Below are 12547 nucleotides of genomic sequence, written 5' to 3'. Positions count from 1 at the left end.
CAGGTCGTTATGTTATCAAAATTTCAGAATGCTGAAGCCAAAATGACCCAGCCAGAGCTTACCTTTCTGATTTAGATTCAAGAGGATCATCAGTGAATGTTTCTGCATTAAAGTCCAAAGGTTCTACATCTTGGAGGAGTTCTATTCGGTCCCTTTCAGTCCTGTTATTGGCCCTGGTATATTTGGATGCTGCTGTAAAGGAAGGAAAAAAAATATGTCTACTTTTCTGTTGTCTTTATGGGTTACCGTCTATAGAGTCACAAAAAAAAGTCAAGATTATAAAGGATCTGAATTTTGATTGTGAAGACAATAGTAAGAAAAGATAACTACTTGATTCCTTAAAAATCAGATTAAAATGAGAAATGGTATGATAGAAAATAACAAGGAAAATTTCTCCCTTGCAGCTAGCCTAAGCTCAGAAGCAGGTACAATGCAAAGATTCAAGTAATATGAATCAGAATTAACATTTAACATATGAACTATAAAACTGTTCATTATCAAGTTTCAACTGGTTTCACAGTGAATCCAGGGGCTGCCGTATCTCAGTTCTTGGCTAGAATTTTCTTTAAGGTGTACTCAACTCCAGGTCTTCAAGAAAGGCCTGAGTCTTTTTCCTAGGAGACAAGAGTTTAGGGTAGCTAAGTCCAACAGAAACAAAATGCAAGCCTGGTATTTAGTTTTAAATTTTCTAGTAGCTACATGAAAAAAGTAAAAAGGAACAGGTGAAATTAATTTTAACAGACTTAATCTAGTTCAATATATCTGATATATTATCATTTAAACATGGGGCACCAGCTGCACTGCAAATGCTCAATGGCCACATGTGGGTAATGTGGACCATCTTGGTCAGTACAGATCTACTGCACTAACTCTCCCTTCTCTCTCTGTGGATGGGGTGGGTTTTCTTCATAAACAATCTAAATTTTCACAATGTTCTTCTGAGCAGTCCAATAGCTTCAAAAGAACTTTATGATATAGCTCTTTTTGAAAACTTAAGGTAAGGCAATTTGATCGTATCTTACGCTTTTGTCATCCTGGACTCTTTTCTCTCCTTCATTCAGCCCTATCTTTTCTCTCATTCATTCAGCAAATATTGGTTGCCTCCCACATTCCAGGTTCTCTTCAAGTCATCATCCTAAGGGGTTTTATTTCCTCTTCTCTTCAACATTGTCTCACACTCCCACATCTTTCTACTGTGTCAACTCCTACTCCGCGGTAAGCAAGCTTCCAAATCTTTGTAGAATTCCTCTCTCTTTCCTAGTTTTTTTTTTTTTTTTTTGAAGATTTTACTTGAGAGAGAGAGAGGCAGAGCAGGAGAGGGAGAAGCAGGCTCCCCGCTGAACAGAGAGCCCGACCTGGGATCATGATCTGAGCCCGAAGACAGACACTTAACTGGCTGAGCCACCCAGGCACCTCTCTTTCCCAGCTTTAACTAAACCTTTAGCTCTCTCCCATTTCTTCTACCCTAAATCTCAAACACATCCTTTCCTCCTCATCCCCAGGATCACTGCTTATTTTAGGCCCTCGTTTCTTGATTGCATTACCAACACAGATGTTAAATTGGTTTCTGTGTCCCACTTCTCTGGAAATCATGCCTTACGTTCAAATTTATCTTTTGAAACCAAAAATCTGAACATGTTCCTTTCCTGACTGAAATCTTCACTTGAAAGACTTCACTTCTGAGCCTGGTAATACCTGCTTCCCAACTGTCTCTGCAGCCTCACCTCTTATCAGGCCCCTCATACTTTAGGATCTTATCACAGAAACAAACTTGCATTCTCCCAAAGGTACTCTTCAGTCACTCATTCATCTTTCTGCCTAAAACACCTTCACCTGGCTAAGTACCATTCATTCCCAAATGCTCAGTTACTATTATTTTATCACAGAAATCCTTTCCCAATAAAGAACTCTTTTTCTATCCCGTGAGCTGAGCTCCCTCGGCATCAGGAGTGTCCCCTTCTACTCTCTCAGCATTCCTGCATCTCCCCCTCCCCCAAAGACAAACCTCCTCTGCCATCTACTCTGGTCAGTCCTGGGCAAAAACAGGTTTCTTGCCACCTTCCCAGGGGCAGATGGCAGGGTCAAGGATGTGAGGAGGTATCCTAACTCAACCCACTGGCAAATGTTTTCTACTTGGTATCAGTTCCTCACAAAATTAACTGGCATCCCAAGGATAGGAAATAAACTGCTCTATATCCCTGAATACCTGGGAAAGTATCTGACATATGGGTCAGTCAGGAAAAGGTTATAAAAATGAGTGAATTGCCTACATCGACTAACAGAAAAGTAAAGAACAACATCTAGGTAAATAGTAGAAATCAACACCTGCCTACAACATGCCTGGGTAAGTACTGATATTATTTAGGGTTGTATGATTACAACTCTTCATGCATTGTCCCAATTCTCCATCTCCTATCCGAATGCATACTTGAGTTTCCCTTTCCTTCTATACACTTGAGGGGTGAAAAAGGAAAGACACTGCAGAACCACCTCTACAGTTCTCTAAAAGCATTTTTGAATGGATGTCTTAATTCTCAGTCTCTATGCAAGCAAGCATAAGAAAACAGCTTCTAAGGGAACTAGAAAATAAATGACTTACATCGGGTGGTACTAAGATCTGAGAGGCTTGACTCTTTCGAGTCAACATGAACATTTCTGTTTCTAGTGGAATCTTCTCTACTGTGTCCATAACGTTCTTTCCATTCCTAAGTCAGAAACACAAATAAATATGTCACAAAGGAACGCACAGGCAGAAAGTATTCATCAGTGTCAACAGACTGTATGTATAGAGTAAGAGAATTTAGTGATTTTCATCAGAAATTCACCAGATAATCAGTATGATTAGCATAGTACCATGAAAATTTTCAAAAATATTTTTTCTCGTCTCTACATGATTTTAATAGTCTCCAAACTTTCTTCCAAATCAACACTGATAGACATTTTTGCTAGCTATAATTAACTTTTTCAATTCTTCTGTCTAAAATGTCAAAACAACATGACAGCTACAACAGGCTTAGCTTGACCACATAAAAGTTAAGAGAATTCCCAATAACTCCTGAGATGTTAAAAGAACTTTCTCCTATGTACACAAACTACACATATCAGAGACCTGAAAAGTCACTTTCGAAAGCAAAATTAGAGCTGTATACAAACATGATTAGATAGCTGTCGTCAAACCATATGAAGCGGGATACTACTCAATCAATTCTTAGAACTGAAAGGAACCTCAGAGGTCACCTTATTCGACCTCCCCTGCACTGTAGGGTTTCATTCTAAAATAGCCATGTCATTGGCTCTCTTATTAGATGACATGGAAGTTTGTATTGTGAGCAGCCCATCACAATTTTGATAAACTGTGGAAGTTAGAAGTTTTCACCGAGAGGTGACATCTATCTCCAGTAACTTCCACTCTCTGGTTCCAATGATGTCTTCTGAAATAAAGAACAAGCCTCCTTTTACATGAACTGTAACATATATGTTACATATATGAAGACAGCTATCATGTCTCCTCCTCTGAGTCTTTATTTCTCCAGTAGTATTCACGTGTTGTAAATTTGTGGTAACCGTGACTAAATTTTCCTAATTTTTTCTGCTTTTTCACTCTCTAGGGAAGTTTAGTTTGCCTCAGCAAACAGAGGACTGAAGAAAATTGAAGAGGAATTCAATTAATGTCATATTACCAAAAAGCATAACAATTTTAAAGCAATCAAAATGACTTTAATAAGAAGATTGTATGAATTTATTAATTCTTTAACTAAGTATTCACAGAGCACCAACCTTAGGCAAGAAACTGCTAGACACTGGACACAAGTGACTTTTTAGAACAGGTCTGACAAAACACTTAGCATGTACATCTGAAAGTATGAAAATTATCTTTTTAAAAAACGCGCCCTATGTCATTTTCCCACTGTTCTTTGGTCTTTAGCCAGTTCTAAATCAGTAAAAATCTTATGATTATTTCATATTAGTCTTTAGGTTAAGCAAATTAATAAGTACTATACTTACTCTTCTTCGATTTTCACCTTCTTCTTGCCTTTGCCTTTTTCTCTTCTCTAGAGACAGAAAAGTGGTCTCAAATTTGGTATAACATGGTTTAATTAGACGTAGAGTAACTGAAGTAAAGGTATCAGGCTATGACCAATTTCCTTTAAATTACTACAAAGTCAAAAGTAATAGGTTACTGTTGGAAAGAACCTAAGAGGTCACCTAAGTCCAAAGAAAATACCTTCTGTATTTTTGTTGGAGATGACCTTTAGGCCTTGCCTAAATAGTTTTAGAGGAATAAGTTCTTCCTCATGGTGATCTCAAATTTGTTGGTACCTTCTTTTTCTTTGCCTTACCTTCTAAATTAAGTTGATACTTCTTTCTGCATAAAAGTCCTTTCCCTTATTCTTTTCAGGCTATATACTCAGTGTTTTTTTTCATAAGATACACTCTACAGTCTCATAGTTCTGGCTGTCCTTCTCTAAATACCTCTAACTTATCAGTTCTACTGTTGAAATCTTACCGAGGACTAAATATGATACTCCAGATGAGATCTAATTAATGTAAAAAGCAGTGGAACCATTATTATCAACTAGACCCCACCTTCCTAGAAGAGAATTGGAAGGCTACAACAGCTTCTACTGGAGCCACAAAATATTTTGGCTTATATTTAACTAATGATCACACAAAAGCTCCAGACCCACGTAGGGAGAATGTCTAGGAATCAATGTCCCCACACTCAAAGTTTTGTTTTCTCTTTTCCCTACCATCACTCGAACATCAGGAAATTTGATGTATTCAGTGTTGGGATTAGATTCTAGTACAGTGCCATGTATTCTAACAGGTTGTTAATGATCATGGTATTCTCAAAACCAGCCTTGGCTTGAATGATTTCCTGTGTGGTATTAAACTGATGATACTTTCAACTCATGAATTTGGTAGTTGTACTGAGCTTGGCAAATCTGTTTCCAGAAAAACACGAAAATGACTCCAACGCCATCCAAGAGCATTATTTAGTTGAGGACATACTACATTTCTGCTGCAGGATTTCTTAAAGATGGATGAAACCATCTTTTGTTTTCAAATTATTTTTGCTATGAAGGTTGTATGTAGATTTTTAGCTAAAAAACATTAATTTCTTTTTTTATAAGATTTTATTTATTTGATACAGAGAGAGAGAAAGCGCGCACACAAGCAGGGGGAGGAACAGAGGGAGAGAAGCAGGCTTTCCATTGAACAGGGAGCCCAATATGGGGCTCAATCCCAGGACCCCAGGATCATGACCTGAGCTGAAGGCAGATGTTTAATCAACTGAGCCACCCAGGTGCCCCAAAAACATTCATTTCTGAAGACAAACTAAAAATTACAAATTATACAAACACTAATTTTGTATTTTGAGGCTTAGTACTTTCCTTTCATTTATTTTAAAAGACAAATCTTACCTCGTCTGATTAACTCTTTTCCTTCATCAACCAAGTCTGATGTCATATCATTATCTCCCATGAACTGCTGGAAACCAAGTAGATTCAAACAACGAGTTCCCAAACTAATAAAAGTAGATTTTAAAAAAGACAAGCATTATTTCTCATTGTAAATGTTTAGATAAACTGTTCTTTTTAGTATTGTCACCCCAAAGAAGCCTATGTTTTATTATTAGTTATCACAGCAAGTTATGTAGTTATACTTGTCTTTAAGAAGGACTTATTTCTCTTTCTAAGAAGTTTATATAGCCAGTACTCCACTGACACGGTATTCATTATACCCAGATTTCTTACAAAAATAAATTGAGTTGGGCCATTAGTATACCTTCAGAAAATTATTATGTAATACAAAACAGTGGCTGCAATACAAATGCAATTTATTCTTTTCTTATAATCAAACAATTTTAATGCTGAAAATACACACACAACCAATATTCCCAAGTGTAAAATAACCTGGTTTAGAAAATCTTAATTATGCAAATTGATTTTCATGTTCAATTTTTTTAATAACTTGAGAGTCGATTCCATTTAAATAGCTTTAATTATACACTCAGAATTTATTACTATATCTTATCTGAGGGCTATTATTTTATCTTATTTGGTATTTACTTTAAACCTCACTATTGTATAGGACAAGAATACTCTGAAAATATGATACACGAGGAAAGAAGCCATGGATGGATAGGCAGGATTAATATTTATATTTGTTAAGATCCTACTATATACATCAGCAAATTTACAGATAATCTCTTATTTTATTCTAACTGTAATCCTCAAGAAATAATCACTTTACAGATAAGGAAACAGAGGCTCAAGGGGTTAAATACTTTGCTAATCATCATTTAGAAGTTTTAGAGCTGGGATTTAAATCCAAAACAAAGACCAAGCTCTTTTCATTGCCTTTGTTTTCAGACTTTTTCACTGATGTACTCCTAATGGCATAAGCCTAAACACATACATGGAGCAAGAGGGGGAGAGAGGAAGAAGGAGAAAGCAGGGAATGAATATGTGTGTGTGTCGGGGGGGGGCAGGGATTCAGGCGTATGCGCGCTGGGAGGAAAGAAAAACAGTAGAACAGCTACAAGAAAGTGAAGGTCTTCCATTTTACATGACCGATATGCAAAAACTCTGACTGTAAATCTGATGATGTGTAAAAAATCATAATATATCTCCTTGCTTTAATATACCATTTACCATTGAGCAAAATTGGGGTTTTGGGTAGATGGTCATGCTAATTCAGTGACTTTAAATAATTCCCTTACTATTTTCATATCCTTGTGGGAATACAATACCCCAGGAAGAGAAGCCCCAAACCAGATCCTTGTTTCTGGGAAGGTCATAGCTTTCTCTAAAGTGTCAGGAAACAGCCTTACACTCTAGGCAGTTAAGTCTGAATATTAACTCTGGGGATGGCTGCTAACATGGAAATTAGTAGGGCACCTGGGTGGCTCAGTAGGTTAAGCATCCAACTGACTCTTGATTTCAGCTCAGGTCATGATCACAGGGTGGTGGGATGGAGCCCTTTGTTGGGCTCCGCACTCAGCGGGGAGTCTGCTTGAGATTCTCTCTCTCCACCCTACCCCCCTCTGTGAGTGCTCTGTCTCTCTCTCTCTCTAAAAAAATGAATAAATAAATCTTAAAAAAAAAAACTAAAACACAGGAACTGACTAATTATGGCAGCATTTCAAAAGAAAATGGATCTATGAAGCAATACACCATGAAAATGTCACTAAGGCATTGCTTCATACATCTCTATAATAGAATATCTATTTTGAGAGATAATTTGAAATTTAAAGAATCTGGCCTGCCTTTTCCTAAAAAAAACTGGCACTCAAATTTTATCCCATTTAACTCTAAAACAAAACCTTTAATGAATAATTTTCCTTTTAGACATCATAATTCTTTATATTTAAGATTTTATAGTTGATAAAGCACTATCTCACCCATCTATTCCTTGATCCATATAACAATCGGTAGCAAGAGATGCTCATCTTGCAAACATAACTACTAACGTGTGAAGACCTAAGTCACACATTACAAGCTCTTAATGTTTCATTAATAGTTTTATAAACTTTTTTTTTAAAGATTTTATTTATTTATCTGACAGAGAGAGACGGGGAGAGAGGGAACACAAGCAGGGGGAGTAGGAGAAGGAGAAGCAGGCTTCCCACTGAGCAGAGAGCCGGAGCGGGGCTTGATCCCAGCACCCTGGGACCATGACCTGAGCTGAAGGCAGATGCTTAACAACTGAGCCACCCAGGTGCCCCAATAGTTTTATAAACTTTTAAAATAAATAAGCATATAATCAAAACTAAGTTTTGTACAGGCAAAGTATGGTCTCTTCCTTTACTACATCATTTTCACAATGATGACACATTTTCACAAACCTACTGTTGTTTCTACCTTCAGAAAAACACTTGAAAGTTAGATTTACTATCAGTTCACACTTACAGTTTTATTTTAAAATACAATTTTTTATTTTACCTATGAGAAGGTAAAAAGAAATGTTTTAAAACATTCGAGAGAATTTATTTCAAACAATACTTGTGTGTTTACTCAATACCTTCTTAATAAGTACACACATATTATTTGTAATAACTATAATAACGGTATTGCAAGATTTAAATGAAAAGTGGTTGGGTGAAATGTTTTCATCAGAAAAGCAAACTGATTAACATCAATAAATATATATTTTAAGGGCATCTGGGTGGCTCAGTTGGTTAAGTGTCTGACTCTTGGTTTCATTCAGTTCAGGTTGTGATCTCATGGGTCGTGGGATCGAGTCCTGCCTCAGGCTCCACACTGCGTGGAGTCCTCTTGGGATTCTCTCTCTCCTCTCCCTCTGCCCCTCCTACTCACACATGCTTGCATGCTCTCTCTCGCAAATAAATAAATCAATAAATAAATCTTTAAAAATAAATAAATATTTTTTTAAGAGCGGTCTTTTTGGTATGTCACAGAGCACTTACGCAGTCAGCAAAGACCGCAGACCTAGTACAGGAGGAGGGCACCTGACATGTACAAGTAGGGAAGACAAGGTGCTAGAAAGCCAAGCACATCTGTCTTTACCTCCTTTTGAGTGGTACCCTAGCCAAGATTCAATCACTTTTTTCTAATCCTATAAAAAATAGTAGCCCGTGTCCTTTCCAGCCTTAAATGTACTGCCTAATTACAATTGCTCCTCATCTGATGTTTTGTGCTGGTGAAGGTCTGAGGCCTCTAGAAACCTGGCAATGATTGTGGGGAAAGCTCTAAGGCTCATTTATGTTACTGGCTAAAAGATGGGCATGGGGGTATTTTATAAGCTACACTGCCTGTCAGTGTTGAAGGCTGGGACTTAGAGTTAACATTCTGTAATCAATCCTATCACTTTGTAGCCTAAATACTTGTAAAAGCATGACTGTACTTCTCTTTTCTTAAAAGTACCTTCAGAGGGAGAGCCTGACCTCATCACTTAAGCAAATCCTTTAAACTACCCCCAGTTCCCCCAAAGCCACAATAAAACAAACAACCAAAACCTAACCAGTAAATATTTAAAAGAGCAGACTGGACAAAAGTTAGAGGAAAAATAATTGATGTTACAATTCTTACCTAAAGTAAGTAGCAATGCAGAGAATTACCACCAACATAGGATAATATATATAGAATCCATCTGCAATAAAGGATAAAACTTTCATGGAACCCATAATCTAAAGAGCAAAAAAAAAAAAAAAAAAAGTTAAATTAGTACAGTTCTATATTTTCTATATTCTTTTCCACCACTGGAAAATTCACTCATAACCAACCATATTAACAAATTTGGACTTTTTGAAAAGTAGAAATAAAGCACTAAATGGATTTATTTTTAAGTTCTCATCACAAGGAAAAAATACTTGTAAGTACGTGAGGTGATGGATGTTAACTAAAGATACCATGACAGTCATTTCAAGATGTATACATACATAAAATCATTGTGTTGTACACCTTAAACTAATACAATGTTATATGTCAATTATGTCTGAATTTGCTTATTTATTAAGGCTTTCACCTAAAGAAAATTAATATTTTGTAAATATTACTGAAAATTATCATGTCCATGAAGATTATAAATATAAAAGCTAATAATGAGGTCTATTGATATTGCTCAGCTGCACAACCTATGTGAACCAAAAAACTTTTTACAGTAGAAGAGAGTAAAGTAATTTTTATCCAGCCATTAGTAATTACATATACAACCTTTAAAAAAGAAAGTTTGATATTAAAAAAAAAAAAGATCCTAAAAACGCTACAGAACTTTTCTGCTGGCATTAAAAGAAATCGCACAATAATACATCTCACAGAGACAATGAATCTAAAAAAACTGTGCTCCAACCATACTTACAGATGTATAAGCAGTTGGCTGTGTATTCTGGTGAGAGATGGATGAATCCATATGTGTCAAACCCAAGAAATTAAGACATAAAGGAGGAGTCAAACGGCAAAATAACCTGTAATAAACATTTATAAACAGAATATGTAAAAAATATGGTAGCAAAACGCATTTTATTATTTTCATCTATTTGTATTGCATTTATCTTGAATTCTTAATGTGAACTGTCCTTACTTGAGAGACATTCAGAAAATCCTATTAATTGCATCTCCCTAAAACAACACCTACAGGGCAAAACTCCAGCCTCAGGCTGCCTGCTTTGGTGGTGTCTGCCACTGCTTTAGCCTAAGAATTTGTGGAGTGCCTGTGTATACACTTCCTCAAAGTCTACCATCTGTGTAACCTGTCTCAGTACGGCAAGGATGGCAATATCCTCAAGGGGAGCTGTACTCACTACATAAAAGACCTGAAGTTGTATTGAAGTATGTCACTCTGACAAGTTCGGGTATAAAGAACTGCCTAAGCTCAGTTCTGTCCAGCTCAAAAGAGACCCTCACAGAACCAGAGCTGGAGGATACGGGGAGAGGAAAATGAAAGGAGGATGTGAACACAAAGAGGCAACATGAGGAGTTATTTTGTGGGATCGAACAATTCCATATCTTGACTGTAGTGGTGGTTCCATGAATCTACGCACGCACCCACGCACGCACAAATGAAGGATAAAAATGGTGAGAACTAAATAAGGTCTATCATCTAATTAACAGTAATATATCAATGTTGAATTCCTGGTTTTGATACTATACAACAGCTATATAAACGTCTCCCTTCGGGGAAGCTGGGGGAAGGCCAACAGGACTCTTTGTACTACACTCACAACTACCTATGACTCTACAATTATTTGGAGGAAAACTGGCAAAAGAAAGAAGTCTTAAAGATGCTTCAGATACGGATTCCTCTGTGAACTTCCCTAAGTCCACCCCTTATAAATACCCAATATGACTATTTAACAATAGGGACAAATAATAGCCCAAGCTAGAGCTGTCGCTCTAAACTCTTGCTAAATCTCTTAGCAAAGATTCTTCTTGTTCGTTTTCTTAAGCCCTTCACGATGCAGTCTGATGCCACGGAATCTCAGAACTCTCTAGGTCTGACTTAGCCTCTAAACTCTCAAATGGCCCTAGTATTTACTCACCTATTTACTGAATCTCTGAATTGTAAATCCAGGCTGCCTGTCTTTGCCTCCCTAACCTAGTAAACCTACTGTAACTTTAAACTTCAAGCAGGATTCAGCTAGCAATCAAACATCTAACTCACACTTAAACCTGATCAATGAGCTCACATAAATACGGGGGTGAGTGGAACACCCATAAAGGACAAGCAGTAAATGAGAGATCCATAGAATGCACGCAATGGAGGCAGTCCCGTGTTTGTAAACACCCTTCTACTCACATGCCACTGAACAGAAGGCTGTACGCATCAGTCTGGTGATGTGAGGCCAAGTAATAGTAGTTGAACACACGGATCCTGAACACAGTAGAGTAAACGCAGATGCTGAGAAAGAAGATGGAAAGGAAGCAAGCAATCTGAAAAACAAGCAAAACCAATTGAAGACGAATGGACCTGAGCACTTTACATACATTTGTGAGCATCATCCTTTATTTCCGGCTAACATTTATCGATGCTCTAAAATTTAAACACGGGAACAGTTTTTCTTAACCATCTACGCAAATGAATTTATGGAAAAAAAATCTACATCTTAACCAGTTCAACATCCTGTCGTCCATGGGTTTCAAATCTACCTCCTGAAGTGAGCCCGTTCTCCCACTCCCTTGGCAACTCTCCACATGAAGACTCTTTAAGTTATGTGGCTTCACATGTTTATGCCAATAAACAGGCTCAATGTATTCTTGTAAAAGAATTCTGTACTATTTGGCACCTTGTCATCTCTCCTCAAACACAGCTCTTAGTTTTTATAGTCTGGGCAAATGGATGAAGCTCATTTTTGAAAATCTGAATAGTAACACTGTGGGGCACTTCCATACTCTCCTCATTACTAGAATATATAAAGAAAAAAACAACAGTTGACAGCTATACTATGAACTGACACACATTTATGACAGATACAAAATAAACTGACCTCGATATAAATATAATTGTAAGTTTTTTCAGCCAGCTGTATGAAGACTGCAAAGAGGGATAAGACAGGTGTAGTACTAAAGAATGTGCATTCTGACCACACAACAATCACAGAGAAGACAGACAAAACCATGGCAAGTATCCTATAAAACCATGGTCGCAAGAGACATTCCCAGTACCATTCTGGAAGATAAAAGAAAAAGGTGATTAGGAAAACCATAAAGGAGCAACAGGGTATTTACATTGTTCCAAAATATCTCCGTACAAGATACATAACTGCAAAGAGGAAAAGAGTAAGTTCACAGTGCAGGAACCAGGCAGATCTCCTCCTCACCAAATAAGCACCAGGAACGGGATAAACTGACATCATGTGCCTCCTGCCACGGAGCACCGAGAATACAGTATCACTGTGGCAGTATTCCCACCAAAAATGCAAAACCTGCATCTAACATGAGGAAATACCACACTCAAATTTGGGGACACCCAATAAAAAACAGGCCAAGTGTCTCTGAAAACATCAATGTCATAAAACAGAAAGAGAGGCTGAGAAATTGGTCCAGATGAAAGGAAACTAAGGGGACATGACCCCAAATGCAAT

The 12547-nt window shown here is 37.3% G+C and overlaps 1 protein-coding gene across 7 annotated transcripts in view; it reads right to left on the bottom strand.

The window, feature by feature from the left end:
• LMBRD2 (LMBR1 domain containing 2) overlaps positions 1–12547 on the bottom strand; it is a 44437-nt gene that overhangs the window by 6493 nt on the left and 25397 nt on the right. For 5 of the 7 annotated variants that reach the window (XM_027605442.1, XM_027605438.2, XM_027605441.2 and 2 more), the window contains 8 exons: positions 11951–12132; positions 11263–11396; positions 9826–9931; positions 9057–9154; positions 5427–5530; positions 4006–4052; positions 2600–2705; positions 63–192 (listed from right to left, as the gene is read on the bottom strand). In XM_027605442.1, coding sequence (XP_027461243.1) covers positions 63–192; positions 2600–2705; positions 4006–4052; positions 5427–5530; positions 9057–9154; positions 9826–9931; positions 11263–11396; positions 11951–12132 — 907 coding nt within the window. The remainder of the gene's footprint in view (positions 1–62; positions 193–2599; positions 2706–4005; positions 4053–5426; positions 5531–9056; positions 9155–9825; positions 9932–11262; positions 11397–11950; positions 12133–12547) is intronic. The other 2 variants (XM_027605443.2, XM_027605445.1) reach the window with 1 other exon arrangement.

This window comes from Zalophus californianus, chromosome 5, assembly GCF_009762305.2.
Source record: "Zalophus californianus isolate mZalCal1 chromosome 5, mZalCal1.pri.v2, whole genome shotgun sequence".
Lineage (NCBI taxonomy): Eukaryota > Metazoa > Chordata > Mammalia > Carnivora > Otariidae > Zalophus > Zalophus californianus.
This window is presented reverse-complemented; position numbering and strand designations above follow the sequence as displayed.